The sequence below is a fragment of the Penicillium macrosclerotiorum genome (assembly GCF_028827735.1).
Source record: "Penicillium macrosclerotiorum strain IBT 26536 chromosome Unknown utg000010l_segment0_segment0, whole genome shotgun sequence".
NCBI classification, from domain to species: Eukaryota; Fungi; Ascomycota; class Eurotiomycetes; order Eurotiales; family Aspergillaceae; genus Penicillium; species Penicillium macrosclerotiorum.
The window spans coordinates 152,918-180,544 of record NW_026643089.1 but is presented as its reverse complement, the minus strand read 5'-3'; the positions used below and the strand labels follow the sequence as shown (position 1 = coordinate 180,544).

Genomic DNA, 27,627 nt, shown 5'->3' with positions numbered 1-27,627 from the left:
GGGTCTGAATGGGGTCCAAAAGGGCCTAAAAAGGGGATCCACCCGATCAATAAGCGCAAGGTGATAAGATGCTCCACGAAATTCCAATCTCACTCTTTTCAGCTTGAAAAGTTTCTCCTTTTGTATTCATTTCAAGTGTTCGGGCATTTAAGAATCTCATATCAACAGGAATGCCAGAGAAAATGGCAAAACCATGATGGACTTTTGTTTCAGAACTCCATACAGGGGAATGACGCGACAAGGAGTCAGCGGAACCTTACGGAATTAGGACATGGTTGAGATAGGCTAAGTACGATAAGACCTTTTCATTCGGCAGGGCTACTATACTTTCAGAAGGCCTTGAGCTCTGCCCTAATCTGCCAAGAAATTATAAACTACAAGATGCATCCATGATCTATTTGAAAAAAAAGATCATGCGGTTTGAGCCAGGGCTTTGCTCATTTGTCGGCTTCAAATATCACTTTTTGGCAGCGCATATGGTTGAAATCATCATACCTGAGACTATGTCAGTTCGCGCTACAAAGAGAGCAAGCAAAAAAAGATCTCGAATGGGGAAAGTCATACGCTTGGACTGCGTGTGACAGTGGACGAATATCCTGGGACATGAAACTAAGACCCGTTAGCACGAGATCGATCTAATATCACCCTTCCATCGACTCACTTCAAGACGTCCTGCTTCTTGGCGAGCAAATCCATGGCAGGTTCAAAAATACCTAACAGGCATCAGTTATCATCAACGGCCTAGATGAGGCTCGGGCTGGAGTTCTCACTGCGAACGGGGCATCGTCCCATTTGGAGGCGAAGGTTCTTTCCGTAAGCCTCGTTACCAGTCCAGGGAATCTCGCCATTGTGTACGCCGACACTCGACATGACTCCCCACGGGCGAACTAGCTCGAATCCCATTCTCAGGGCACTGCTGTGGCCCACAACTTCGATCACAATGTCCGCACCACGACCATCTGTGATCTCCTTGACTCGGTCACGCAGGCCCGCCTCGTTCTCTTGGAAATTCCAGGCCTCGGCCCCGAGACTCTCCGCCAGCTGGAGACGTGACGGTACGCTGTCGATGGCGATTAAGTGCTTGGGACGGAACTCCAAAGCACTGACCAGGGCACAAATACCCACTGGCCCACATCCAAACAGAAGCACCGTGCTATTCTGGACGGCCTTGGGCTCCAGTCCACGAAATCCGTTGCTAGCAGCGAAGTAGCCGGTCGGGAAGATATCGGCCATCAGAACTAGCTTCTTCTCGTCGATGGCTGCAGGCGCATGGAGAAGGGTCGAGTCGGCCAGAGGGATACGAACGTACTCCGCCTGGCCGCCATCCAGCCCCGCGCTACCATACAGCTGCCCACGCGCACACCTGGAAGAGAATCCGCTGCTGCAGTAGAAGCATTCACCACAGCTGACTGTAAACGGGGAGACAACTCGGTCGCCCTGCTTGAAAGTCTTCACTTCGGGGCCCATTTCGATAACCTCGCCTGTAAACTCATGGCCCATGATAAACCCCGTCCCTGAGGGCTGATGACCCCGATAAACATGCAGTTCACTAGAATCAGGTTAGTCACAATGACGAGTGAATATCGAGGCAGTCCTCCTGACTGGTACACTTCACCTTCCACATAGCGCGGTATATCTCACTTTGAGAATCACGTCGGTGGGGTCTTGAATTTGTGGTCGGGGTCGTTGCTCGAGAGCGACTTGCAGAGGACCCTTAAAAACCACGGCTTGCATGATGAAAGCTCGGGTAGATGTAGTAAAATATAGTGAGATAACTGGTGAGACAATTTCGGTGATCGTAAAGACGACTGTGCACTCAGCATGGAGCCAATGCTCTTGGTGGGGTCGAATGCTTGTGTCGCGGGGGCGTCGTTCGTGCCTCGGCTGTGCTCGGATATTCACAACGCCATCGGAGGTCAAACGGAGAACAGAGAATTTGATGGCAGCACCCAGATATTTCAGAAAAAAAAAGCCCTTGTAGCTGCTTTGTAACGCGTGTCAAGTTGACTGGTGGGAAGAAAAATGAGGACATCGCCCAACGCCTTATCTTTCCGTGCTTTCATAGCTCCGCATGACCACGTTCATGGATAGAGAGAATCGCCAGACAACAAGCGGAAAGTTTTTTTGTGTATTCCAAGATGATCTTATTAGATCGCATAGCTATCAGACCTCTTCAAATGTCAATCATTCGGTATTCTTGCCTGGTGCCTCCAGGAACCCAATTGGTATCGCTTCTTGATCAGTAACCCCGCATGTTAACTTATCAGACGGGAGGCTCGATACTTAATTGATAAGATGGATAGAGTGCATTGGGGAATTGAGTTTGTTTCATTATAGATATAGCGATGCGGTTCTTTTATAAGCTGGCAAGTGCACGAGGACCTTGGTAGGGACGACCAAATATGTATTCTGCCAATAACACAGCACACCCAGTATTTGCTACATCAAAGTCTACGGAATTCAGTACCTTCCCTCGAGTAGCAACGCTATTGTGTGGTCTGCCTACCTTCATCGAGTGAGAAATCACTGATCCAGATCTATGCTTATCTACATATTATTTACTAGATTCTTTTTTACCAAGTCCCCCATCGTATAGTTTATCAAAATCGACACCACTTGTCTACCCCCTAAAAAGAGAGAAAGCGCTTCCCTTGCCAATTGGCGGTCCTCACCTTTGATGTATTGGGCATAGAACACGAGATTTGGAATCAGAATTGAGTGCGAAATCTCTATGGTGACAAAGAACATCCAGAGGCGGCATTCGTACGATGCGATTGGAGACTACGAGCTACGATCGGCTTCATTGGGATGGACATTTGTTTACCCACGCACGCCCCGTGGGCTGCTGATCAAATATCCCCTGCCATACCTTGCAAATTCCGAGACGCGTCATTTTGGGATAATCATCACTATGTCTAGGAGACTCTACATAGGCTGTTGAGGTATCAACCAGAGAGCGGAAGTGGATTGCCTACGAGTGTCAAAATTCCCACTTTTATGCCGTTGCAGCTACCATCTCTACCTGTTCGATATTTGGTTTGATGAGATATTCGCCGAGCTGGAAGAAGAGGAGACCGCAGGCACCCCTTTCCTTGCAGCAGGAAGAGAGAGGGTGGAACACCAGTGACAGGATCCTGAGATCCCGGACGATCTCTCTGGCAGGATACATCCCCCCCGGCAAGAGTCGCATTATCCCCGACCACTCAAGGCCGGGGTTCTCCGCACCATCAGGCAGGAAAGCTGATGCGGGATTTTCCGATGAATCCGAATGCCTCGCATATCCCAATCACAGATGTCGATGGAAATGGAGACCGAGACCGAGATTATCGGGTGTTTTCCACGGCCGAGTTTCTGGTTCATCATGAGTCGTTCCCAGTTGCGCTTAGGTCTCAAAACTCCGAGTCCAGAAACAGTCATTCCGCCGAATCTTGGATCAACACGTCTGATGTCGATCAATTCATTCCAAGGTCACACCAGGGCCACCACTGGTTCTCCGGATTGGACAATGGGGGCGGCGCTAGACCAGGGGACGCGTCCCTTCCCCCTAAGCTTTCATTCGTGCTAAGGGAAGCCGTCGACCGACATGGCCGGTGTAGAAAGACCCCATTGGTGGGATGACGAGCAATCAATTTGCACCGGCGGCACTTGCGAGAGTCATCGTGTCTCGGCAGACGAGAAGCGAGAACGCCAACCGGCGCCACAGCCCGAGACTAAGCTTTGCCATGGCCTAAACCAGGACGTCATTCGGAAAACTCACCTATCGAGATATAGAAAAAGTCGCAAGACAGAATGAAAAAAAAACCACAACCCCAGATTCTGGGGCGAAGGCCGGGATTGTCTGGGGGGGGGGGGGGGGGGCTAGAGAGGTCACGTCCGATCCGGCGCTCGATAAGCCCATCCTGGCTTTTTACAGGCCGTTTGGTTTCTGCGGGGACTCGACGTGGGTCATTCACACCAACTTCCCCATGGGGGGCCCAGCCCAGGTTTCTCAAGCAGGACTGTCTTGGATTGGTCCACCGCGAAGTCGTCGGCCCTCTGCTTTCCCTCTTTGGTCGCATTGAACGAGGCCGACACATGATGCTACATCAGATGAACCCCGAGCCATTTCGTTGGCCCCCCGCCCCACACCCACGTTTCTAGCCCCCCCGAAAGCAAGGACAGGAACGTATAACCCGGCTTCTGAGAGAATGCTTGTAACAGAAAGACTGCATGGGCGCGTTATAATGAGCAGTATCTAGCACTTTTCAGGGCTTTTGTCGCCGCAAAAGAGTGCCAGAGGGCTAGAGGGTTCAGTCTTTGACGTAACAGTCGGGTTCGGTATATGCACGCAGCCTCAATGCATTCTCTGGGGCTCTTCTCTCGTCTCGAGAATCCGATTCTGCTCCTTGGCTTAGGGGAGAGTAGTATCGGTGCAGTAATTACCAAGGGTTAATTATACCGATGTAACTAGTCAACCACCCGTTCTGTCTTATTACTGGGATTTACGGCGGTTTACATGCGCATGGTCCTTTGTATATAACAAGCCCCAGTACCTCCCTCTCGCCTCTCTGATCTCTTCTTGTCCGTGATTACTTCCTGGAGACCTCCACAGCGCCTTGAACTCCTGTCTCTTTCCCCTGGGATATTTCCCATCATGGTGCTCATTGGAAACATCTATGTGATCGCCTCCGTCGCCGTCGTCGGCGGCGGCCTCTTCGGTTTCGACATTGCGTCCTTGTCGGCGCAGCTCACAGAGAACTCCTACAAGTGTTATTTCAACCAGGGGGCCGAATGGCCCACCCTTCAACGATGACAAGGACTGTAGCGGTCTGGGCTCTCTGGTGCAAGGTGGTGTCACAGCTTCCATGGCCGCCGGCTCCTGGCTCGGCGCCCTAATCTCTGGCTTTCTATCGGATCGGATCGGTCGCAAATACTCGATCATGTTGGGCTGCATTATTTGGTAGGGCAACGCACCGAGACCGCCCCTGGATGCACGGTGGCGCTCGATGGCTGACAGGCGAACTTTTGATAGGCTGGTGGGCTCAATTTTGATCTGCGCCTCGCAGAACATTGGGATGCTCATTGTCGGTCGTATCATCAACGGTCTCTCCGTTGGAATTGAATCGGCTCAGGTCCCCGTCTACATCAGTGAATTGTCGCCTCCATCAAAGCGTGGCCGCTTTGTTGGTATGCAGCAATGGGCGATCACTTGGGGAATTTTGATCATGTACTAGTGAGTTTCCCCACTGTTTGGGTCTTTTTGTGGCGTTATAATTTTTTTTTTTTTTTGCTTTTTGCGGGGGCCTGAAGGGCGTTTACCTTCAATATTTTTATCTTCCCCTTACGCCATGGCTGACATTCGGTGATCACCGTAGCATCTCGTATGGTTGCGCCTTCATTGGCGGCCAATCATCCGACAACTACAACCCGGCCGCCTGGCGTGTGCCATGGGGTCTGCAGATGATCCCAGCTATTTTGCTGTTCTTTGCCATGATGATGCTCCCAGAGTCGCCGCGTTGGCTGGCCCGGATGGATCGTTGGGAGGAGGCCCATGATGTCCTCGCCCTCGTCCATGGGAAGGGTGATCGTAACCACCCTTTCGTCGCCATCGAATTACAGGATATCCGCGACATGTGCGAGCTGGAGCGCTCGTTTGGAAATGTCACTTACCTGGATCTCTTTGCCCCTCGTATGCTCCACCGCACCGTGATTGGTCTCTTCACTCAGATTTGGTCCCAATTGACCGGCATGAATGTGATGAGTAAGTTGGCCTTCCACGCTTCACGCTCTCCTACAACAGGACCATTTTTTATATCCGACACTCGTGATGAAGACTTGACCCCACTAATCTATGATTATAGTGTATTATATCGGTTACGTTTTCGGTATGGCGGGCTACAGTGGCAACGCTACCTTGCTGGCCTCGTCGATTCAGTATATAATCAACGTGGTGATGACCGTGCCCGCTCTGCTCTGGCAGGATCGCTGGGGCCGACGCCCGACCATGCTGATCGGGGCGTTCTTCATGTGCGCCTTCATGTTTGCCAATGCCGGAATCCTGGGTGGCTCAGGCGTTATCTTGCCTATGGACGAGCGGACTAGCCCTGAGGAGTCGATGAAGGTCACCGGCTCCGCTGCCAAGGGTCTGATTGCATGCACGTATCTGTTCGTCGCGTCCTATGCCCCCACTTGGGGTCCCGCCTCGTGGACCTACCCGCCCGAGCTGTATCCCTTGCGCCTGCGTGGTAAGGGCGTGGCCATGTCGACGTCCGGCAACTGGGCGTTTAACATGGCTCTGGGCCTCTTTACCCCCTCAGCCTTTACCAACATCGCCTGGAAGACGTACATCATCTTCGGTGTCTTTAACGCGGCTATGTTCGTCCATGTGTTCTTTATGTTCCCCGAGACGGCCGGGAAGACCTTGGAAGAGACCGAGGCTATGTTTGAAGACCCCGCTGGCTTTAAATATCTCGGCACTCCAGCCTGGAAGACCCGGGTTATCACCAGCCGCATGGTGGCATTGGAGCATGGTGATTTGGAGACTGCCAAGGGTCGGGATTTCGTCTCCACCGCCGCGAACCCTACTTCGACGGCTGTCGAAGAAAAGGGAACTGCGTCCCACGAGTAAGCGAGTGAATTATTTTGGAGATATGGTATTCACTAGAGAGAAAGACAAGTAGAAGGTTAGATAGATGATCTGTGTTGCTTGCCTTTCTCTCTCTTTCTCTCTCTTTCTCTCTGTATGAACCTGTCTCTTGTGTCTTTTGTTTGGGCAGATATGTTGGTATGTATGAGTGCAGAATGCAGCTATAATGGAACATGAGGGCGAGAGATGCTTGTTACAAGTCCCAGTGAGACATCCTGTGTGGATGGAACTTATGATCTTCTTGGTACCCTTGTATCTTTCTATGGTCCTTCTTGACTCTGTGTGCCCTGTTGAGCAGGGAGGCATGATTAGGTAATTCCTTGAATCGTCTTGGAACAATCTAAATAACCAGCGTAAAGTGTATGGGTAAACAGCAGTAGTGGTGGTATATAGAGAAATATTGAACAATCGAAATGTAAAAACCCAAAAACGGCGAGGAGTCAACCTCTCGAAACACCGTTTCAACTCAACCGTACCCTGTGCTACCGTCAAGTGGGAGACGGCAGAGCCAAGCGTGAAAAGCGTTGAGAATAGAGCCGGTGCCAAGACCTCCGCCACCACTTTGTCCCAAAAGGCAAAATCCTGGATGGTTCAGGCACGCCGGGTCTCCATGGCTGCACTACCCGCAAAGTGGGCCATTGGAATGGCTTATTTGGTTCTTGCCCTTTCTCCTCACACGACGCGACGTATTAATAATATCATTCCGATTTTTGCTCCTACTTGTCTATCCTCCCTGGAGCATCTTGACTAGACATGATCGGGACCGGCTTATAGCAGAATAGGAGGATAAGAGAAGATAAGCCGAGCCAGGAAGTTCGCTCCCAGCGAGATCGGCCCCACGCGACCGCGCGTCCACCGAATCCCCGTGAGTTTCGGTGACTGACTAACCTGCTCTCTGCCCGCTCTCCTCCTCCCTCTCCTCTCCCGGTAACGTCATGCTAGTGCTGGCGATCAGGGACTCAGAGATTTCTTGGCTGGCTCACGGCCTGTTTCCCACTGGCATCCCATACACCCCCATCATGACCTGGCGTCAATCCTAAATCGTGAACCCTTCCGGCAATGCCATTCGAGTTCCCAGGATCATCTCGTCGCCTGCCGAGCCCTGTCCTTCCAGTATGTCCGACGATGGAGGCAAGGCGCAGCGCGGGTTCCTGGCGCAATTTGCGGGTAAGTCCGATCTCTAGCTGTTGGCGGCTTGGTGTCGCTGCTGCTCTTCCTTAAAAAGGACCGATGTACCTATGGTCTGCCATCCTCAGTGGCTTCATTTGACGGGCCGCCAAGTCCTTCGCTGCTTACTGACTCCTACCGTGCCCAGCGTTCATCGCTCCCTTCAAAGCGCCCATCGCCGGACGCCATGATCAAGGATGGCGTCCGTTTGCTCTTCGCCCCTTATACCTGTCCTCCCTCGCGTGTCTCATGCTTGCCATGCTCCTGTTAATGGAGAGCCTGCGGCAATATAGCAATCGCGAAGGCGGCCTGGTCTTCTTTAACGATACCGACGATATCACCTCTTTACAGTCCTTTGCCTACAACTATGTTCCCATCATCGTTGCTCTCCTCCTCGTTATGGTTTGGACTGTCACCGACTTCGATGTTCTTCGCCTTGAGCCATATTTCCAGCTATCGCAGCCGGAGGGGGCGCCCGCCACGGTCCTCTTTATCAACTACAACTTCGGCCAAACCATTCTCACTCCATTCAACTCTGCCCGTCGTCGCCATTGGGTCGTCTTCTGGGTTTCAATCTTGAGCATTTCGCTTCGAATGATCCTGCCGGCCCTGCAAAGTACGATGTTTGAACTGAGAGAGGTCAGTCTCGTCGATTATGGGACCATGAAGAGTTGGCCGAACCTGGTGGACCTCGATGCACAAGCGACCTGGATGTCAACACAAGCGAAAAACACTGCGGACTTGATTCTGTCAACAGATGATCAACTCCGTCGGTCACGGTCTGATTATGCGGTGGCCCCGGTGGAAATCCCCGATGATGATGATCAGGCAGATGACACACTGTGGAAATTGGAACAAGAAGTGTACTGGTCTCAACCCTCCTGCGAAGATGTGCCCGTCAACAGCGAACTATCCGTAAAGATCGAAACCCCGGATGACAGCTACCCAGTTGTCTCTTGGAATGCTACCGGCATTGATATGGACGATTCGTATGGGGGATCCCAGTGCAAGCTTAATTTCAACTATGACACAATCTTTTTCTCAGGGACCGACTACCTTCAAGTGCGCTACTGGGAGCCAGTGATTACTAGCGCGGCTCGGTCTGAATACCCTAATACTACGAAAGCGTTCACCACCACCGGGTGTGATCCGTATGATCTATATGGAATGCTTATTGCCGTCAATGCGACAGGCACACAGTCGAATGAAACCGTTTATTCGGCTTCTGGAATTGCATTTGCCTGCGATATTAACTACTACAGAGCGAAGGCCCGAATCTCAATGCATTCTAACAGCTCCATCGAGTCTCTGAATATTGAACCGGGAACTACCCAAGCCTTAACCTCAGCAGAATTCAATATCGACCATTTCCAGGCCCTTCTCTCTCAACGTGCTCCTTATACCAGCGACATGCTTTTCATTCGTGAAAATGCCACTACCGGAAGCCGTGTTGTGACAGAACTGCCCATCATCAGTCAAGAACTCGGCGATCTCCAGCCTCTTCTCATTCTTGATACATCAACTGTCATGACCCTTTCTGAATTCGAATCCAAAATCATCCGCGACGTCAAGCAAACATTTGTTCTCACTCTTGGCCGCCTTTTTGATCCGGATGTTGAACCCACTATCCTCCCTGTAACCCGTGTTACCAATATGGTTGCTATTGCCGTTGTGGAGTTCGCGGCCCTCTTATCCGAACTCATTCTGGGATTGACCACGTTGACTGCCATATACCTCCTCTTTCTTTACGGCTCCCGGCGGACCTTTTTACAAAGCGATCCTGGCTCCATTGGTGCTATGTGCAGCATCGCCGCCGACGTCTTTCACCCCTCTAACATTCTCACCCAGCCCCATGCCGAATTCCATCAAGTTTCCACTCGCCAGATGCGACAAATCTTCAAGAATGCTCGATGTCACTGGCGGCCAGGCCCACGTGGTCCTTGTTTGGAAATTTTGGCGGAGGATGGTGAGGTTATCATCATTGCCCAGTATGAGGTCGCAAAGCTAACAATCATGGAACAGGGTCCCCTGTGCAGCTGGAAGAAAACATGCGAACACGCGTTGATCCGATGCCGCATTTTCTTCTTATCCCGTTCTTTATCATCGAGTTTTTGGCCTTGGCTGCGGTCATAATTTTGATGTGCCTCGTGGTCTCCTCCCTCGCACGAGATGGCCGATTCCGACACCTTACCCAGTCCGATTCAAGTTCTCTCCAGGTCGTCCTGTCCTTCTTGCCTTCCGTCGTGGCCTCCTCTGTCGGCTCGCTGTGCACATCCATCCACCGTAATCTCAGCATGCTCGAGCCATGGGTTCATCTTCAAAGGGGAAAGGCCTCCGCGGCTGCATCGCTATCTTTGAACTATTCCTATCAGAGTCCATTGTCTATCTTTTTCAAATCGGTTCGCGATCGCCATCTGCTCCTCGGCTTAGTTTCTCTGGCCTGTGTCGTTAATATGGTCCTCACGGTTGTGGCTGGTGGGCTTTTTACCCAAGAACTGACGACGTCGACTCTCTCCACGTCAGATTTGATTTCCAACTACAGCCAATCAACCTTCTGGCGCAACGACTTTGCAGCAGAGTTCACAGAGTATGATCTGATCCAGAGCAGCATCACCAGTGGCGTTCCTGTGCTGTCATGGACCAGCCCCAATGAGTCATTCGTACCCATCGATGTCCTCAAACATGACTCCAGCGTTCTTTACGGTGCAACCACTCTTGGTGTGGGTGCATATCTTCAATGTGAGACTCTGTCGGTTGACGAGGGTCTTGTCAAGAACAAAACTTCAAGTCACCAGTACTGGCACTACACAATGTTCGACAACTCATCGATGGAATGCACTGCAGCTATGCCGTCGTTAAAGAGCAAAGAAGGCGTTGCGCTTTCGATTCACTTCTTGTCTCCTGGGGATGTGAATGAGTCGGATATTTGCCAAACCTCGACGGTTCTTGTTGTCGGCCGCTGGCATTATATGGCAGACACTGCCGTCACGGACAACAACACCATCGCCCTGCATTGTGAACCCCATGTGAAATTGCAAAATTACTCCATTATTTTCGACCAGAAGGGCCAGATTGATGATCAAACTCCTATTGCAAATACAACCATTGGATCCGGCGCCATGTACAACAATGCAACGGTCAGCCTGGGACAGTTCAACAAGGTGTTCGCCTCGATCCCTGAGAGCTACGTCGGCAATACAACTGCTCATAATGGCAGCTACAACATATCATCCTATGACTGGGCCGGGTTTCTGGTTGCTCGCCTATATCAACGTCACGACCCCGACTTCGACTCACTGAATGCCGAGCTCCTGACCGACATGACCCAGACGGTGTACCAGTGGGTATACAGCACCTATTTCTCTATCTGGCGTGATCTCTACCTCGAGCCGCTCAATCAACCCATTCAAGCCACTAATGCCACCGTCATCCAAAGCCTATGGGGCATGACACCATCAATCCCGTCTCTCACGATCGCCTTGATTATAATCGCGTTCGACACCTTGGTGGTTCTTCTCGTATTTGGAACTCGTCGCGGTCGCTTCAGTGGCCCGCGAATGCCACGGTCTATCGGAGCGATTGTTCCTTGGGTCGCACATAGCCGGATGCTGCGCGACTTCGACAACACCCACTCGTGGAGTAGCACTCAGCGCCGGGATCACCTCACCTCTCTTGGCAAGCTTTACGGCTTCCGCATGTTTACTGGCCCCGACGGCCGTTCGCGGTTTGCCCTCGATGAAGAGCCCGCCGATATTAAACCCCCCCGACACTTCCCCATCACCCCCCACCGACCTCGACACCGAGGCCAACAAAACCACGTCCATCCAATTGCGAGAGCTCTCGTCGTTCTTCTTGCAGTCGCGGGTGCGGAACTAAACCCCTCTTGCCCTTCTTCTTTCTCCATTTATTGTGTTATGTACGTGACGACCACCTATTTGGATTTGATACCATGATTTGTATATATTTGGGGGACACGGCGTTATTTGAGACGTGTATTTCTTTTTGTGATCTGGCGCTTGGAATATAGATGCACCGAAAAGCTAGCTGGTCCTGGCTTTATTCGCATACATTTTGGGCAATTTGGGCAAGGGTCGAACTGCGGCCGGCGCCGCACGATAATGGAAATCCTTGGAAATATGCACGATTTGAGGGCTGCGGCGTTGGCATCAAGCTTTATAGCATTTAAAGCGTCTTTTCTTCTCGAATGAAATAAATATATCCAGTTCGACTTCAATCATCTAGGTCTACTTAACTCCATGAAAAGTTTAATAGTAACCTTCAGATTTATCACATTTGTACTACTGCATCCATCACCGAAATTGCAAACACGTATATACGTATCTCATTCGCACATCACTACCTCACGTCCGGAAGAAATTGTCTGACACCATCTTTACCGACCCATCCAGCCCCCATCAACAGTCAACACCTCCCCACTCACATACGCACTCGCTCGGCTCGCCAAGTACACGACCGACCCCTTGAAATCCTCCGGGCTACCCCATCGGCCCGCCGGGATGCGTGCGAGAATGCTCGCCGCCCGCTCAGGGTCCTGCATCAGCGCTGTGTTCATGTCCGTGGCGACATACCCCGGCGCAATGGCATTGACGTTGATACCCTTAGCAGCCCACTCGTTCGAGAGGGCCTTGGTCAGCTGCGCGACGCCGCCTTTGGCAGCCGCGTAGGCGGGCACGGTTAGGCCGCCCTGGAAGGACACAAGTGACGCGATATTGATGATGCTGCCGCGTTGGCCGGCGGCATTTGCCGTTCGCGTGAGCATGTGCGCGCCGACGTCGCGACATAGCGTGAAGATGGTAGTCAGGTTGACCTGGAGGACCTGGAGAACGGGCCAGTGTAAGCAACGCTTCGGCACAACGAAGGCAAAAGCAGAACGACCTACCTCGTCCCAATCATCTTGAGGAAAGACATGACTCGGATGTCGGCGTTGGATACCGGCGCAGTTGAGCAGGACGTCTATATCGTGGCCGTCGCCGAGGATGGCCGGAACGAGAGAGGACACGGAGTCCTGTGAGGACAGATCCGCCGTATAGATGGTGGCTTTGCGGCCCAGTTGCTCGATCTGTTCTTTTGTGCTGGAGTTGCTGGTATCTCGCTATACGGCAGTCAGCGATCGATCTTGTCCAGAGTTTATTGCTTGCCAATATGGGCGCAGATATCACCGACTTGTACTAAGACAATGTCGGCCCCGGCTTCTGCTAAGGCCAGCGCCATAGCCTGGCCAATGCCCCGGGTGCCTCCAGTGACCAAGGCGGTCCGACCGGTCAAAGAGAAGAGATTCATTACAGAAGAAGTGAGTAGGATTGTGTTTCCTGAGGGTTGTAGCTGATCGAATCGACAACCCGTCGCTCTCTGCGGGGATAATGCCGACTATAAAACTAGCCGGGTGCCCCCACGCGTGGGGGGAGGGTTCCCCCGCAGTGGAGAAGCAAACGCCTATGCCCGTTTAACCATATCAGACCAAAGCCTTGACGCTGTGGTGGTGGTGGTGGCGGTGGTGGTGGAAGTAATCCAAAGTTATATAGAAGCCACTAGTACACAATGAGAAGAGACAGCCCGATACATTCATTACAGTTTCACACTCCCAATGAGGTCTCTCTCTAGCCGACTCGCATTAACCATCTCTGGCTGCAGCTCGTTGAGACTCTTCGCACCCAAGAAAACCATATTAGTCTCGATCTCTTGGCGCAAAATAGCCAACATCCGACGTACACCAGCCTCCCCATACCCGCCGGACATGCTGAATAGAAAAGGTCGACCCAGCCCAACGGCTGTGGCCCCCAGAGCGATGGCCTTCAGAACATCTGTTCCCCGACGAATGCCTCCATCAATAAAGATCTGCATATTGCCATCCAGTAACATGGGAGCAAATTTGCGGATCTCTAGTAGCGTCAGAAGTGGTGACTGGGCCCTATTTTGTATGGATTAGATAGAGAAGAAGTAAAGAAACGAATGGTGGGTCCGAACTAACGTGTCTTGAGAACGGCCACCGTGATTCGAAAGCACAATACCCTGTACGCCATGCTGGTAAGCAAGGACCGCGTCTTCAACACACTGTATCCCTTTGATCACCACGGGCAAGTTTGTCAATTGCCGAATCCATTTCAAGATGTCCCAGTCAATGAATGGGGAAGTAGAGCCAGCTAGAACCTTTGCCACCCCTTGTCCTTGTAAGTTATCATCATCTCGCTGTACGCCGGGTATCATAGTGTTGTTAGTGCAACTCCTGTAAAACTAATTTTGAATCTTTGGAGAGACTTACCACTACTGCCAAATTCAGCCGCTCATCCATCTCTCTTTTGCCGACAACAGGCGAGTCTACGGTGATCCAGATTGCGCGGACGCCAGCCTTTAGGGCGCGCTTCACCAAATCCACGGATTTAGAGATATCGCGATTTACATACAGTTGAAAGAAGAGCGGTTGGTCGTCTAGAGTGCGAGCATCTCGGACCTGTTCCACGGGCATGCTGGAGCTATTCGCGAGCACCTGGACCAGCCCCTCTTTGCCTGCCGCTCGCGCCAATGCACATTCCCCATCGGGATGCGCAAACTTGGCCAGCCCTACGGGGGACATGTACACGGGAAGAGACACGGGGTAACCTAGGATGAAAGTTGTCGTATCCACGCTTGGTATGCTCTTCAAAATGCGAGGCCGCAAGGCCACTTTCTGGTAAGCGCGGGCATTATTCCTCTTGCTTATCTCGTCATCTGCGCCGGAGGAATAGTATGCCCAAGCGTTTGCGGGCAGGTATTTTTTGGCTACTTGTTCAAAATCGTGCAGATTGATCAGAGTGGCTAGTGGTGGAGGGCCTTTGGGCTCGGACTCTGTGTCCTTCTGAGTTTGTGTTGGGGATGTGTCATTGACAGCCCATTCGGACGGATCAATCTGGCCTTTCAGGGATATCGCAGGCAAAGCTTCTGAGAGCACGTCGAGGGAATGCACCGAGTCAAAGTCATCGGTGGCATCCTTGCCAGCGCAGCGCAAGATGACAGTGGCACCTCCGGGATGGGCATCCAAAAACTCTGCATATTTCGATAAACTGACTGATTCATAATCCCAGCGGTCTCGATTTCACGTACCAGTCACATCATAGACCGCTCCGTGGATGGCCACCCAGCAGGACTGCCGGGTATTGTGCTGCTTGATCTCTGCCCGTGTGAGAGTCATACTGCCCACGGCGATTGTGAGGAGGATGGCTTAGGATAGAGCGAGTAGCATAAGCAATATTCCATTTACTAGTTGGCTATGGGATCATCGACGTAAAAGAACGGCAGGGGCCGATCATGACCGCCTGGCCTCAACTTCCCAGCGCCACAAAACAGCCGATCCCCCGCGCGGAGTCTGGCCGAGCGCGGAGTTGCTGACGTGGGGGCAACAGGAGCGTACCATTCGCGAGCTGATAGTCGGTTTGCCTGTTCGGCTGGTCTCAACCAGGGCCCACTGTCGTGAGATGGGAGGTCGGAGTTTAGAGGTTGAAGGAAGGAAATTGGGTCCAGCGGGGAATCCGGGGGGGAATGGATCCCCCACACCATAGAAATGGCCCGTTGAGGCCGCACTCCGCTTATCCCGTATGCCATACTTCCTCGTCAAGCCATTTCACCCTGACTCTGCAACCATCATTATCAAAGCACATCCCGATAATCATGGCCGAAGCTCCCAACTATGACCAGAATATCGGCTCCAAGCCCGGGACGATGCACATTGAAGGATCGGGCATCGCGACCGACACTGGCAAGATTCACAATGGGGACGCGGCGTTGGCCTTGTTCGATAATCTGGAGGACATGCATGAAGAATTCGAGGCAGGCGAGGAGAAGAAGCTGGTTCGAAAAATCGACTTGATGATTCTCCCCTTCTTAGCGGTTTGCTATGCCTTCTATTATGTACGTGGTCGGATTCCTCCCTTGATGATGCTTCCCTGTGATTTATTGGAAACAGCAATCTGACGACCGAGGGCTCAGATTGACAAAACAACCCTCTCCTATGCAGCGATATTCGGCATTGAAGAGGATCTCAACCTTTCAGGCACCGAATACTCCTGGCTCTCGAGCGTGTTCTACTTTGGCTTCTTGGTCTGGTCGATGCCTACCAATCTCCTGATGCAAAGGTTCCCCATTGGAAAATACCTGGGGACCAATATTTTTCTATGGGGATTTTTTCTAATGCTCCAGGGTGTGTTAGATTTTAACATTCATAAATGAGACTCAAACATTAACTTTGCTAATGGATTCATAGCGGCTGCAAAAAACTTCACTCAATTAGCCGTGCTACGCGTCATCTCGGGCGCTGCTGAAGCATGCAGGTTTGTCTCATCTCCCTTTCTGAAATATAAATATACTATATACGTATCTTACAGGCAGTGGACTTATTCGGGATTAGTGACCCGGCGTTCATGTTAATTACTAGCATGTGGTATACTCGGCGCCAGCAACCAATCCGAATTGGCCTATGGTATACTGCCAATGGCTTTGGAATCGCAGTGGGTGGTCTACTCGGCTATGGAATCGGCCAGATTGAGGGGTCACTCTCTTCCTGGAAATATGAGTTCCTCATCATTGGGGCCCTCTGTGCCATTTGGGGCATTGTCATGATTATTTTTCTTCCCGACTCCCCTGTCACCGCGCCTCAACTATCGGACCGTGAGAAGCGTCTGGCAGTGGAGCGACTACGCGACAATCAAACTGGTGTGGAAAATAAGAATATGAAGCCCAAGCAGATATTGGAGGCCTTCCTAGACTGGAAAGTCTGGTTATTCTTCCTACTTGGCTTCTCCGGAAACATCCCCAATGGCGGCATTTCGAATTTTGGCACCCTCATTATCAAGGGATTCGGCTTTTCTACCTGTATGCATTCCTTCATGCTACTCCTTTTGTGAAACATGAACTTTGGGAAGACTAACAAGAATGTAGTGGTTACTACGCTCATGCAAATCCCGTATGGGGCCTTTATTGCGGCTATGATTCTACTCGCTGTATTCATCAACGATCGATTGCCTCGAAATAACCGCTGCATTGTCGCCGTTCTATTCCTTTTGCCAAACCTGGCAGGCTCCTTTGGACTGCACTTTTTGCCCCAATCCAACCAAGTCGGCCGGCTCATCTGCTACTACCTGACAGGCTCCTACAATGCCTCCTTTGTCATCATTTTGTCCATCTTGACAGGCAATATCGCCGGCCATACCAAGAAAGTAGTGACTAACGCGATGATCTTCTTGGGCGTATGTGCCGGGAACATTGCAGGCCCGTTCTTTTACAAGTCGGACCAAGCCCCAGGATACTCGCTCGGGATTTGGTCGATGATTGTAGCTAACTTTGTGGAAATCGTCTTGATAATCATACTCGGTTTGGCTTTGGCTTGGGAAAATCGCCGTCGCGATCGAGCCCAAGGCATCGAATCTGGCGGAGATGCGGATTATATGCGACAGTTGGAGCTGGACCGGACGGCATTCAGTGATTTGACAGACAAGGAGAACATGAACTTTCGCTATATATACTGATTCCATCGTGAGCCCGAATAAAATTTGGTTTGGTTTTGGATGTTGACATTGTCGGACTCAATTCTTTCTTCGTACGTCGCTGTATCCAATATACTACAGTGCCGACCACTTTCGCCTCCCATGTTCTAACCACAGAGAGACTTTTTCAAACTCTAATCATGTTGTTACGGACCTACCTACAGGACACTAAATATAGACATGCCTGAACTAATCGACTACTTAGTTACTTAATTCTATCTATATTTCAATATAAGGATATACCTATAACTAGGAGAAATACTTAGTAGCTATTCTGTAACTACTTCGTCGACTAACTAGGCGCCCTACTACTAGATAACATCTTCGGTCTACTCTATAGACTTAAGCCCGTGTAAGGCCTAGAGATTCGGTAATAGCATATTTACGAGAATAGATCGTCGGAGCTATAAGATAGGTACGTTAAAGATCGTAGAAAGTTAATAAGACCTACCGTAGGTACTGCAGACACTTGTTTTAGGGTGCGTGTTTCGTATGTGAATCACATTTGTCGCACCGGTTTGATTAGTCATCTACTTCGAAAACCGTCTCGCCCAATACTTTCGCCTCCCAATTGCAACTAGCCCCGTCACCGGCCTTCTGGATCTCTTGAATACCTATCTATGAAATTCTACAAAACGTAATCATCGAACTATGAGCTCGTCCGCCAAGGAAAAGAAGCGGCTTTAGATGTTAATTAGGTTTAGTCTTTAGATGTTAATTAGGTAACACGCTATATTAAATGACGATCAGAGTTCTACATCTCTAAACGCTACGACTATAAACGTACCTAAAACGAAGACCTAGTAAGCCTACGCGCGTAGTTTAGGCTTATTAAAATAGTCATTCACGAAAACGCGATCTAATTGAACTATTTCTATAACTTTGATAAAACAGGCTTTGCAATAGGCCTAATTGCCACTACTAGAATCGTTATACGAAAGGATTCCTACAGTCGGAAGCCTCTTCTACAACTAAGGGAATCGGGAGTAGGCAACAGCTATTAAATCTATATTAGCAACCGGCTTCTCGCTTCCGCTGTATCTAATATTTAAAGCGAAGGTCTATATAACTAGCTATTACGCGGTCTCTAGTTAGTTAACGTAATCGCTACGTTATCGTAACGTATCTATCTCGTGGCTCCGACAATCTATTCTCGCAACCGTACCCTTGCTAAATCTCTAAGGCCTTATACGGACTTAGGTCTATAGAGTTAGACCGAAGACGTCGTTTAGTAGTAGGGCGCCTAGTCAGTCGATGAAGTAGTCATAGGATAACTACTAAGTGTTCCTCCTAGTTGTGAGTATATCCTTATATTATACTATAGGTAGACTCAAGTAACCAGGTAGTCGATTAGGAGGTCTTAAGTAATAATATATAAATCAAGGCGAAAAACTAAATATAAGGACGCGAATAAGTGTCCTTATATATCTAGTCCTTCCTATTATGCTTTAAGAATCGTATCCTATCGTTAGAATAGGATATCACGTAATTTTAGGTGTTACACCTAAGTATTTGATTCTGTCGTGCTAGGCATGCAGTTACCCTTGACGGCCTTATTGCTAAATTGATTAGTTCAGGCGTGTCTATAATTAGTGTCCTGTAGGTAGGTCCGTAACAATATGATTAGGGCTTGAAACAGTCTGTGGTTAGAACATGGAAGGCGATAGCGGTCGGCACTATACATAGATCTATGAGCTACGCCGCATCTCCCAACCGCATGGACAGATCACTGTTTATTATGTGGATCATTTCACCTCATTAAACTCCTCTTTGCTGTTGATAGTAATTGACGCGAAGCTATGACGACAATGGCCCATTCGGGCAAGCCGATCTCGCCTGTTTGCTGTTTCGTCGCCTTGCAGCTGATTCCCCGTGGAACCAACTTCGCCCCCCCAAGGCCCCCCCACAAGTCGTCCTCCCGCCCCGCCCAGTTCTTCCACCAATCTCTGCTCACTTCACCGTGCCTTAGCGTGGGGAAGAAGCATGGCTGATATAGCTCCCCCGGACTTCTCCCGATTCTTGCTTGATTTTCCCCCCGCGTGGGATGCCACCAGCGAAAGCATGGGGGCGGGGTATGGACGCGTGCACAGCGCGCATTCATAAATGCAGAGAATACCGAAGCCTCCCAGAATAACTTTCGCGGTGCATATATCCCTTGCTGCACACTGTCCATCATGGCCAAAATCAAGTCCATTGAATACTTTCGGGTGAAGCCTCGCTGGTTGTTTGTGAAGGTGACCGATGAGGAAGGGAAGTTTGGATGGGGTGAGGGGACCTTGGAAGGTCACTCCCTGGCTGTTGAGGGCGCCCTCGACGAGATCATCTCGCGCCTGGTGGGATTGGAAGCAGAGTGAGTCCTGAAGCAGGGCTTTTGCCGCTCAATCTTGGTGCGCTTCTCTAATGCGATATCAACAGTGATATTGAACATATCTGGCAATTGATATGGCGACTGGGTTTCTACCGTGGAGGTCCGGTCTTCATGTCGGCCATGTCGGGCATCGATATCGCTTTGTGGGATCTGAAGGGCCGTCGCCTGGGGGTGCCTGTATATCAGCTGCTGGGTGGCAAGGTGCGCAACAAGGTCCAGGTCTACTGCTGGGTGGGCGGCGACCGCCCAAGCGATGTGGAGCGCATGGCGTGAGTTGATCCCAACACTGGAGCTTGGCTGCGATCTACCTTGGAACCTATTACAACCAGGTAAACTGACATTGAGTGATTGTAGAAAGGCACGGATTGCCCAAGGATTGAAGTGCATCAAGATGAATGCCACTGAAGACATGAACTGGCTCGACTCCCCCTCCGCGATTCAATCCTGCGTCGAGCGCCTGAAGCAGGTCAAAGCCCTCGGTCTGGACGCTGGCCTCGACTTTCATGGTCGCTTGCACCGGCCAATGGCGAAGCAGCTCGCCAAGGCGCTCGAGCCTTACCAGCCGCTCTTCATCGAGGAACCGCTGTTGTGCGAGCATCCTGAGGCAATCAAGCAGCTGTCCAACAGTACCACCATTCCGATAGCTTTTGGCGAGCGTCTCTATACTAGATGGGACATCAAACGTTTCCTAGAAGATGCTTCGGTAGATGTCTTGCAGCCCGACATTGCACACGCAGGCGGCATTTCGGAGACCAAGAAGATCGCTACCATGGCCGAGACCTATGATGTCGCAATCGCACCGCACTGTCCTCTAGGGCCCATCGCTCTCGCTGCCTCCATGCAGATCGCATTGTCGACCCCCAACTTCGTCATCCAGGAGATGTCCTTGGGCATGCACTACAATGTGGAGGCAGGCGATATCGATTTGAACAGTTACTTGGTTGATAAGACGGTATTCGAGATTAAGGATGGATACGTAGCAGCTTTGACTAAACCTGGCTTGGGTATTGAGATCGACGAGGACTTGGTTCGTCAAATCAGTAAGGAGACGGAGCCCTGGCAGCCCAAAGAATTCTATGGGCCCGATGGTTCAATTCGGGAGTGGTAAAGACATTTTATAGACTGCATATGGTACGCCATATTTTAATGATATATATGCTTCCATTTTCGTATCTCTGTTGTAAGTCAAAATTTTGAGCATGTCTCGAGTTCTCGATCGTCTATCTTCCATGCGCTTCAATTTCCCGGTGTAAAGCTGATTTTGAATCCTTCACTTTCTATATTTGCTGAAAGCACTTGTATCGTCAGCCCTAGTCACCAGCAGGCTCGAAAAAACCTGTGCAATGCAGTGAAGGGTGGCCTCCTCCGGCAGTTGATGGCGCAGCCCCGGAACCCCCACGTCGGAACATCCCCGGCCTCATCAGCCCCCACCGAGCGGGGAAGCACTGTTCATGGGGAACGCGGAGCTGGGCGCATGCTGGTAGGATTTCGCACAGCAGAAAGTTTCATAAAGCATCTCGACCACCATTCGCACAGTGAACTAAGAGTATTCCAATATGTCAGACCACATTGACGTTCTTCTTTACGGCCTTGGGGCGTAGGTATACTCTACGCTTGAAACGATTCAGTTGATTACTTTCCCTGACCAAATTATATAGCATTGGCTCCTTCTACGCTTTTATCCTGAGTCGCTCCGAGCGCGTGCGCTTGACTGTCGTCGCCAGGTCGAACTACGATGCGGTGGTCAAGAATGTCCGTTCACTGTGTCCGATTAATTACACAGGGAACATATCCGCTGATTTAGAAATCAGGGAATTACTATCAACAGCGAGAACCATGGCACTCACGTCCTCCGTCCCTACCGAGGTATACTACGCCGAGTTCCTAGTTTTTGAGGCACCTGAAGCTGAGTACACATCCACAGTGATCAAGACACCCGCCGAGGCGTCCGCGATGGATTATGTTGTCTGCGCGCATAAGGCGATCGATCAAGAGGACGTGGCGACAAAATTGCAGCCAGTGGTGGACCAAAAGCGGACAACGATTGTGATTATTCAAAATGGAGTAGGAAATGAAGAGGCCTTCCGCAAGACGTTCCCTGAGTCCTCGATTCTGACCTGCGTGGTAAGCTCCATGGAATATCATTTGATGCGATCGATTTGATATTTACCTAGACCAACACTGATTTGTACCAGACATGGGTTGGAGCGACTCAAATCAGCCCCGGAGTCGTAAAGCACACCAAATCAGAGGATATGCAGATTGGCCTATTCCCCAATCCCGAGGTGGCCCCGTCTAAAGAGCAGCAGCGTCTTGACACATTCGCGGGACTCCTGGAACATGGTCAGACGAGATTCCAAGTCCTGGACGATATGCAGCGACAGCGATGGGAGAAGGTCGTATGGAATGTTGCCTGGAACTCAATTACAACTATCACGATGCTGGATACTCAAACATGGCTGCATTCGTCGATCGAGGCTGAGCCGATAACACGCAAAGTAATGCGGCAAGTTATCAATGTTGCTCGTGCGAGTGGGGTGCCTCTAGAAGACAGTCTCGTTGATCAGCTGATGGATAAGATCAATTCAATGCCCGGGATTGGCAGCAGTATGCAGACTGATTGCAAAAATGGACGGCCTATGGAGGTTGACGTGATTTTGGGCTTTCCCATGCGGAAAGCGAGAGAGTTCGGGGTTCCGGCAGACTCGCTCGAGATGCTCTATGCTCTAGTCCTAGCGCAGGATCATAAAATCCGAGCATCTCTATGAAATGATTGTAGATAGAAGACTGTTTGACCCTTACTTGGTATGGCAGCAAATATCATTTAATCAATGAGTATCCTGTCGGGAGAATTTTGACCAATCAAACATTCCATCTTTCGATGATACTGCTTAGCTTATCCTATATTCAGCAACTCCCCCACGCCCTGTGCACCCCACGCAATTGTATTTCCTGATACAGGCTGCCTGGTGGTATTGCAAGAGTCCTGGAAGGTATATGGATAAAGATGCTGATGGCAACTGCCCAGGAGGCCACGCATGTCTTCTGTGTCTCAGCTGCGGTCCTTGTTTGCCAATTGGTGTTGCCAAAATTCAATGATTCCATAGCCTAGAGTGTTGGCTTACTGGCTTCCTATACCATCAGTATATATTCCTTAGCAATATTACCCTGGGGATCATGTCTTGATTCTTCTGCATCATGACTTTTCTGTGCTCATAATTTCCAATTTTGGGTACGTTGCGACCTGAGGCTTGAGTTTCCGCTCTCAGGATGGCTGACCCCCATTGGGATCCTTGCTTCTTCAACCAATTTGGGCTTCTATTCTTGTTGTTTTCTCGACATGAGCATTGATCAATGGATCAAGGAACATCAATGGCAGGAAGCTGATCGATTATGCCAAGACTCGAGCTGAAATCCCCACTCTGCTTTCCAGCCTTGCGCAGCAAAATCCCATTGCGAGTCTCGGCCAGACCTTCAAAAGAATTGTCACAAGAAGAATCTTGATTCTCGCCGGTCCCTTCTGTCGCATGATCTCATTCTGCAGGGAAAGGCAGCCGTCTCTGCGGACTTGCGATTGGAGAAGACCACACGGGCCCGCTGATGACCCACTGCGGCTTGCAGGGGAGTCCACTCACTATCCATCCAAGCTGAGAGATCGAGATGTGCGACGGGGCATGAAAAGGGACCAGCAGCTATATGCATTTTATTTCGATTGTGTAGTGGGAGGATTTCGATAATCAAGCGGACACAGAGCATTGCGTTTCATAATGATCTTTATTACTCACCAAACAGCCTTGTCCATGGAAAGCCAAACGACAGCCTTCAATTTCAGAAGCCTAGGTGCAGAAGGATCTGACGTGATTCAATGTGAAGGAGAAAGCCTCTCCCTATTCGGCCGGACCCCCGGGGGACCAGGAGCACCATCAAGTGTTTGCGTGACACCTTGGCCGATCCAAGCCATGCCAAGAAATCGCCGAGGCCAATCGCTGCCAATAGCACTGGCCTGGACCCATCGTTCTTTTGCGTGCCGATCCGCATCATGTTGCTCTCTCATCCCTCCTTGCGTCGGTCCTCGGGTTGATTTCTTGCGAAATCAGAACAGGTTGTCTTCGGTGAAGTGACTGCTACGGCAATCTCCAGAACAATGATCAGATTCCTTAACTGTGCTTGCAATTAGAAGATGAGGCCCTGCATGCCTGGGTCCCCACGCCCCCGGCTCTGCCGTGTGCCAGTTCCACCGACAGTGGACTTGTATTCAGGGCTCCTCCACTACTGTTCAGCTAATTTCGTCCACGCACAGGGGATGTTCTGTACCAAATACAATACAATATTGACCCGCTGCATCTAGGCGGTCGATCCGATTAGCTATGGTGCCCAATTTTTCGAGTGTTACTTCAAGTTGCGTACGGAATGCCGATCTCGCTGATCGTTGCAATGAACTCAGCTCGGAGAGTACGGATATGCACCCTACTATGTACATAGCATCTCCACAGTGTACCCAGTCTTGATCTTGATCAGCAAGGCCAGATTCAAATGGAATTTTTATTCATTCTTCTGTTGTTCTGGGTAACTCTCTGCGGTTCGCGACAGGACTATAAAGTGTGAATTTCCAGGACGCCGTTACATCCGTGGTTTTCCCTCGTGCATTCAGGACAATCCGTAATTACCCTAGTCATGGCTTTGAGACTAACGACTCTCTTGTCTGTCCTTTTCTCTTTGCTGGCCTTTGTGGCAGCAGTCTCCATTCCCAAGACAGACTACGATGTCATTGTGGTTGGCGGGGGCCCCTCGGGTCTCAGTGCGTTGAGCGCCGTCTCTCGGGTCCGGAGAACCGCACTGTTGTTTGACAGCGGAGAGTACCGCAATGCTCCGACACGCAATATGCACGATGTTATTGGAAACGATGGTAAGCCTCCGTCTTCTATTGGAGAAATATTATTTGGCTCATCTAAATGTTCTAGGTACTCCACCTGCTGAGTTCCGTGGACTGGCTCGCGAGCAGATTCTCAAATACCCCACGGCTCACATCAAGAATGCGACTGTGAAGTCAATCACCCCCATTGGAACTGAGGATGTCTCTGTATTCTCGGTTGTCGACGAGTCAGGCAAGAACTATACCGCTCGTAAGATTGTCTTGGGCACTGGCATGCGCGATGTGCTTCCCTCAACCCCCGGCCTAGAGGAGGGCTGGGGCAAAGGGATCTTCTGGTGCCCGTGGTGTGATGGCTATGAGCACCGTGATCAGCCGTTCGGTATCCTCGGCAACCTTTCTGATGTCCTGGGCAGCGTGCTAGAGGTGAATACACAATTCTCCGATATCATTGCCTTTGTGAACGGCACCCAAACACCCGCCGGAGAAGCCCAGGCGACTGCTTCGCACACCGACTGGGAGGAGCAGCTGAAGGCTTGGAACATCAAGATCGAGAACCGCACCATTGCATCCATTGAGCGTATCCAGGATGGTGAGACTCATCAGAACAAGACGGCCGATCTCCAGTTTGATAAATTCCTGATTCACTTCACTACTGGCGATCCCATTGAGCGTAACGCTTTTATCACCAACTTCCCCTCAGTACAACGCTCTTCGCTACCTAATGACATGCATTTGAATGTGTCCAGCGAAAAGATCATTGTCGACACAAGTGGCATGCGTACAAACCTGACCGGTGTCTACGCCGTCGGCGATGCCAACAGCGACGGCAGCACCAACGTTCCTCATGCCATGTTCTCCGGCAAGAAGGCCGGAGTCTACCTTCACGGTATGTGATCATTCCTAACTCTTCTTCATAATTCTGTCGCTAACTCCGGTAACTAGTTCAAATGTCACGCGAGGACTCGGCCTCCAAGATCTCGAAGCGAACTGGCCTCACTCAGCGGGAGTTGGAAAAGGAGGCCAACCGTGCTATTGGCCGCAACCTTGAACCGCAGTGGGAGAAGGTCCAGAAGCGTAATTAATTGATCTGAATTTTGAATGCCCGCCTTCAATTCCTGTAGAGATACGTTATGAACCTGTGGAGGCTTTCTACTGTTCAGGCAGGGCTGCAGACACTATGAAGAGCAATAATCAAGATTATTTAATGATGGGAGATGAATGTAATTGGGCGATGTATATAATGAAACTCGAATCAAGATTTCCCCTCTTGGGAAGTCAAACCTACACTTCACACATCGCCTTCTCAACGATACATTGTCTAACCTCTGGCAAGGCGAGCGTGGTTTCTCGGGGCTTTCTCGGAATTGCCTGTTCCTCGTAAACTCACTCGTTATCATGCCGAGGGCCCGATCTTGTCTGATACTATCTCTTCTGCAATCTGGTTCTTCAAACATCCATCTGGTCACTCCGTACATTGTTTGGCCAGCTCGTGGGTCCAGTTGCCACCTTTTGCGAGCCCGCACCAACCATGAGACCGTATCACATAGGGTCATGAGGCTTCTTGGATAGAGATCGTCTCAAACCTGCGTCAGCAATAAGCCTTCGAACAAGCCGACCCCTGGAACACTCGAAAGCGGGGCGACGAGCGTTGGAACGTGGTGTAGTTTCCCCGGAGGCTGACCCATATTCCGTCATCCTCCTAATCCGGAGAGGTGCCTCTCATAGTTGATCAAGTTTAGAAGAAAGATTTGTGATATAGCTTGTTAAGGGTAGATCAGAGATGGAGGCGAGCATGATATGGTCGTACACTGTTTATCGCGGGTCTTGCCTCTCTATATCCACAAATGTAAATATCTCGTTTGCTTCATATTCCCAAAGCCAAGAATTAGTATTCTGTGCTAATGCTAATTGGGTTGACAGGGCGTCCAGCACGGTGCTTAGACCATGAGATTCACGCTCGACAGCATCGTCACGAGGTTGTCGATGCCGACACCCGCTTCCTGCTTCGTCCACGCCCTCCACGGTCTCCCACCACCAATCAGCCATCTTCCATAGCCAACTTGCCGACATTCCGATTCGCAATGGGAAACGATTCATTGCCCCGCGATGGATAGGAGATCCCCGTTCATTGATCACGTCACCGGTGACCGTTGATCGTTGATCAAAGACGGTGGATCGTGGGTCGTCGGGTTCAACTCGGCAAGTCTCGATAATCACTCGATAGTGCGAGCTCAACTTAATGCTGACCATGGGCGCCGAATACAATCTCGTGGTGTCTTTCGGCATCGGTCAGCCTACCGTCAATGCCGATGTCTCGGGCGATACTGGGATGCCGAGCGGTGACTTTACCCAGCAAACGTGGAGGTGAGCCGAGCAGATCCACGGTTCGTTAGCAAACTCTCCCGATGCACAACTCTGATGGGCGGACCAAATACCATTACTCACTGGGAACTCGGATGAAACACCAGATGCGGCGGCTCAACGGTGATCGACACAGGATCGTCGATCGGCACCAGTGCAGCTCGTTCGTTCGACTTGGTCCCTGAGCCCTACCGCCCCGGAACTTGTGGGGGTCGATATGGATTCGGTGGATTATATTCCTATCACCCATTTTCAGCCACCAATAGTCTTTCTTTCCTTATCACGTTCGCTTACATTCATCGGGGATAATTCCAGATGCGTTCAAAATGTTCTTTTCAGGTCTCGTTTTTGTGATCATGGCTCCCCGCACCCTCCCATCTTCCAGACCTTCCTGAACCATATACTGGGCAATGCCAAGCTCATTCTTGCCCTGTTCTTACCTCAGGGCAGTGGAGCCATTCCTTGTAACAATGAAGTTTAAACTGATCCGAGTGGATCTGAGGGCTCGATTGGCGCGATGTCGCGAGCATTTCGCAACAACTATGCCCCTCAAGAACCGGCAACTAGCATCCGGGGAATTCTCCAGTATGGGCACCTGATCAACATTGAATTGAGGATTGGCTGATGCCCAGATCCACACACGAGTTGCGGAACCCTGAGCCAAAGACCAGTAGTATCAATGACCGCCGAATAGTCCCTC

At 50.7% G+C, this 27,627-nt stretch overlaps 10 protein-coding genes across 10 annotated transcripts; 6 read left to right on the top strand and 4 right to left on the bottom strand.

Moving 5' to 3' along the window:
* Window positions 1-437: 437 nt before the first annotated feature.
* On the bottom strand, window positions 438-1,806 carry N7462_009783 (alcohol dehydrogenase family protein; the record flags this gene model as incomplete). The annotated part of the gene is made up of 5 exons (XM_057081497.1): window positions 438-495; window positions 565-609; window positions 662-713; window positions 771-1,549; window positions 1,616-1,806. Coding segments are annotated over 5 exons (1,125 nt in total), but the record flags the coding sequence as incomplete, so codon positions are not given.
* A 2,827-nt stretch (window positions 1,807-4,633) lies between these two features.
* On the top strand, window positions 4,634-6,601 carry N7462_009782 (sugar porter family MFS transporter; the record flags this gene model as incomplete). The annotated part of the gene is made up of 5 exons (XM_057081496.1): window positions 4,634-4,710; window positions 4,763-4,939; window positions 5,012-5,212; window positions 5,355-5,740; window positions 5,841-6,601. Coding segments are annotated over 5 exons (1,602 nt in total), but the record flags the coding sequence as incomplete, so codon positions are not given.
* A 1,139-nt stretch (window positions 6,602-7,740) lies between these two features.
* On the top strand, window positions 7,741-11,706 carry N7462_009781 (DUF3433 domain-containing protein; the record flags this gene model as incomplete). Its single annotated transcript, XM_057081495.1, has 3 exons — window positions 7,741-7,792; window positions 7,941-9,758; window positions 9,815-11,706. Coding segments are annotated over 3 exons (3,762 nt in total), but the record flags the coding sequence as incomplete, so codon positions are not given.
* A 479-nt stretch (window positions 11,707-12,185) lies between these two features.
* On the bottom strand, window positions 12,186-13,093 carry N7462_009780 (uncharacterized protein; the record flags this gene model as incomplete). Its single annotated transcript, XM_057081494.1, has 2 exons — window positions 12,186-12,905; window positions 12,977-13,093. The coding sequence occupies 2 exons, from the start codon at window positions 13,091-13,093 to the stop codon at window positions 12,186-12,188; spliced, it is 837 nt and encodes a 278-aa protein (XP_056928534.1).
* A 285-nt stretch (window positions 13,094-13,378) lies between these two features.
* On the bottom strand, window positions 13,379-14,978 carry N7462_009779 (FMN-dependent alpha-hydroxy acid dehydrogenase family protein; the record flags this gene model as incomplete). Its single annotated transcript, XM_057081493.1, has 4 exons — window positions 13,379-13,721; window positions 13,782-13,864; window positions 14,073-14,833; window positions 14,891-14,978. The coding sequence occupies 4 exons, from the start codon at window positions 14,976-14,978 to the stop codon at window positions 13,379-13,381; spliced, it is 1,275 nt and encodes a 424-aa protein (XP_056928533.1).
* A 476-nt stretch (window positions 14,979-15,454) lies between these two features.
* N7462_009778 (uncharacterized protein) lies at window positions 15,455-17,307 on the top strand (the record flags this gene model as incomplete). The annotated part of the gene is made up of 5 exons (XM_057081492.1): window positions 15,455-15,694; window positions 15,773-15,983; window positions 16,047-16,113; window positions 16,191-16,654; window positions 16,721-17,307. The coding sequence occupies 5 exons, from the start codon at window positions 15,455-15,457 to the stop codon at window positions 17,305-17,307; spliced, it is 1,569 nt and encodes a 522-aa protein (XP_056928532.1).
* A 2,192-nt stretch (window positions 17,308-19,499) lies between these two features.
* N7462_009777 (uncharacterized protein) lies at window positions 19,500-20,801 on the top strand (the record flags this gene model as incomplete). Its single annotated transcript, XM_057081491.1, has 3 exons — window positions 19,500-19,675; window positions 19,741-19,962; window positions 20,048-20,801. 3 exons carry the CDS (start codon window positions 19,500-19,502, stop codon window positions 20,799-20,801), a joined length of 1,152 nt encoding a protein of 383 aa, XP_056928531.1.
* A 448-nt stretch (window positions 20,802-21,249) lies between these two features.
* On the top strand, window positions 21,250-22,461 carry N7462_009776 (ketopantoate reductase family protein; the record flags this gene model as incomplete). Its single annotated transcript, XM_057081490.1, has 3 exons — window positions 21,250-21,290; window positions 21,352-21,817; window positions 21,889-22,461. The coding sequence occupies 3 exons, from the start codon at window positions 21,250-21,252 to the stop codon at window positions 22,459-22,461; spliced, it is 1,080 nt and encodes a 359-aa protein (XP_056928530.1).
* Window positions 22,462-24,367: 1,906 nt separating this feature from the next.
* Window positions 24,368-25,648, top strand: N7462_009775 (NAD(P)/FAD-dependent oxidoreductase; the record flags this gene model as incomplete). The annotated part of the gene is made up of 3 exons (XM_057081489.1): window positions 24,368-24,599; window positions 24,655-25,452; window positions 25,509-25,648. The coding sequence occupies 3 exons, from the start codon at window positions 24,368-24,370 to the stop codon at window positions 25,646-25,648; spliced, it is 1,170 nt and encodes a 389-aa protein (XP_056928529.1).
* Window positions 25,649-26,378: 730 nt separating this feature from the next.
* Window positions 26,379-26,816, bottom strand: N7462_009774 (uncharacterized protein; the record flags this gene model as incomplete). The annotated part of the gene is made up of 1 exon (XM_057081488.1): window positions 26,379-26,816. One exon carries the CDS (start codon window positions 26,814-26,816, stop codon window positions 26,379-26,381), a length of 438 nt encoding a protein of 145 aa, XP_056928528.1.
* Window positions 26,817-27,627: the final 811 nt, after the last annotated feature.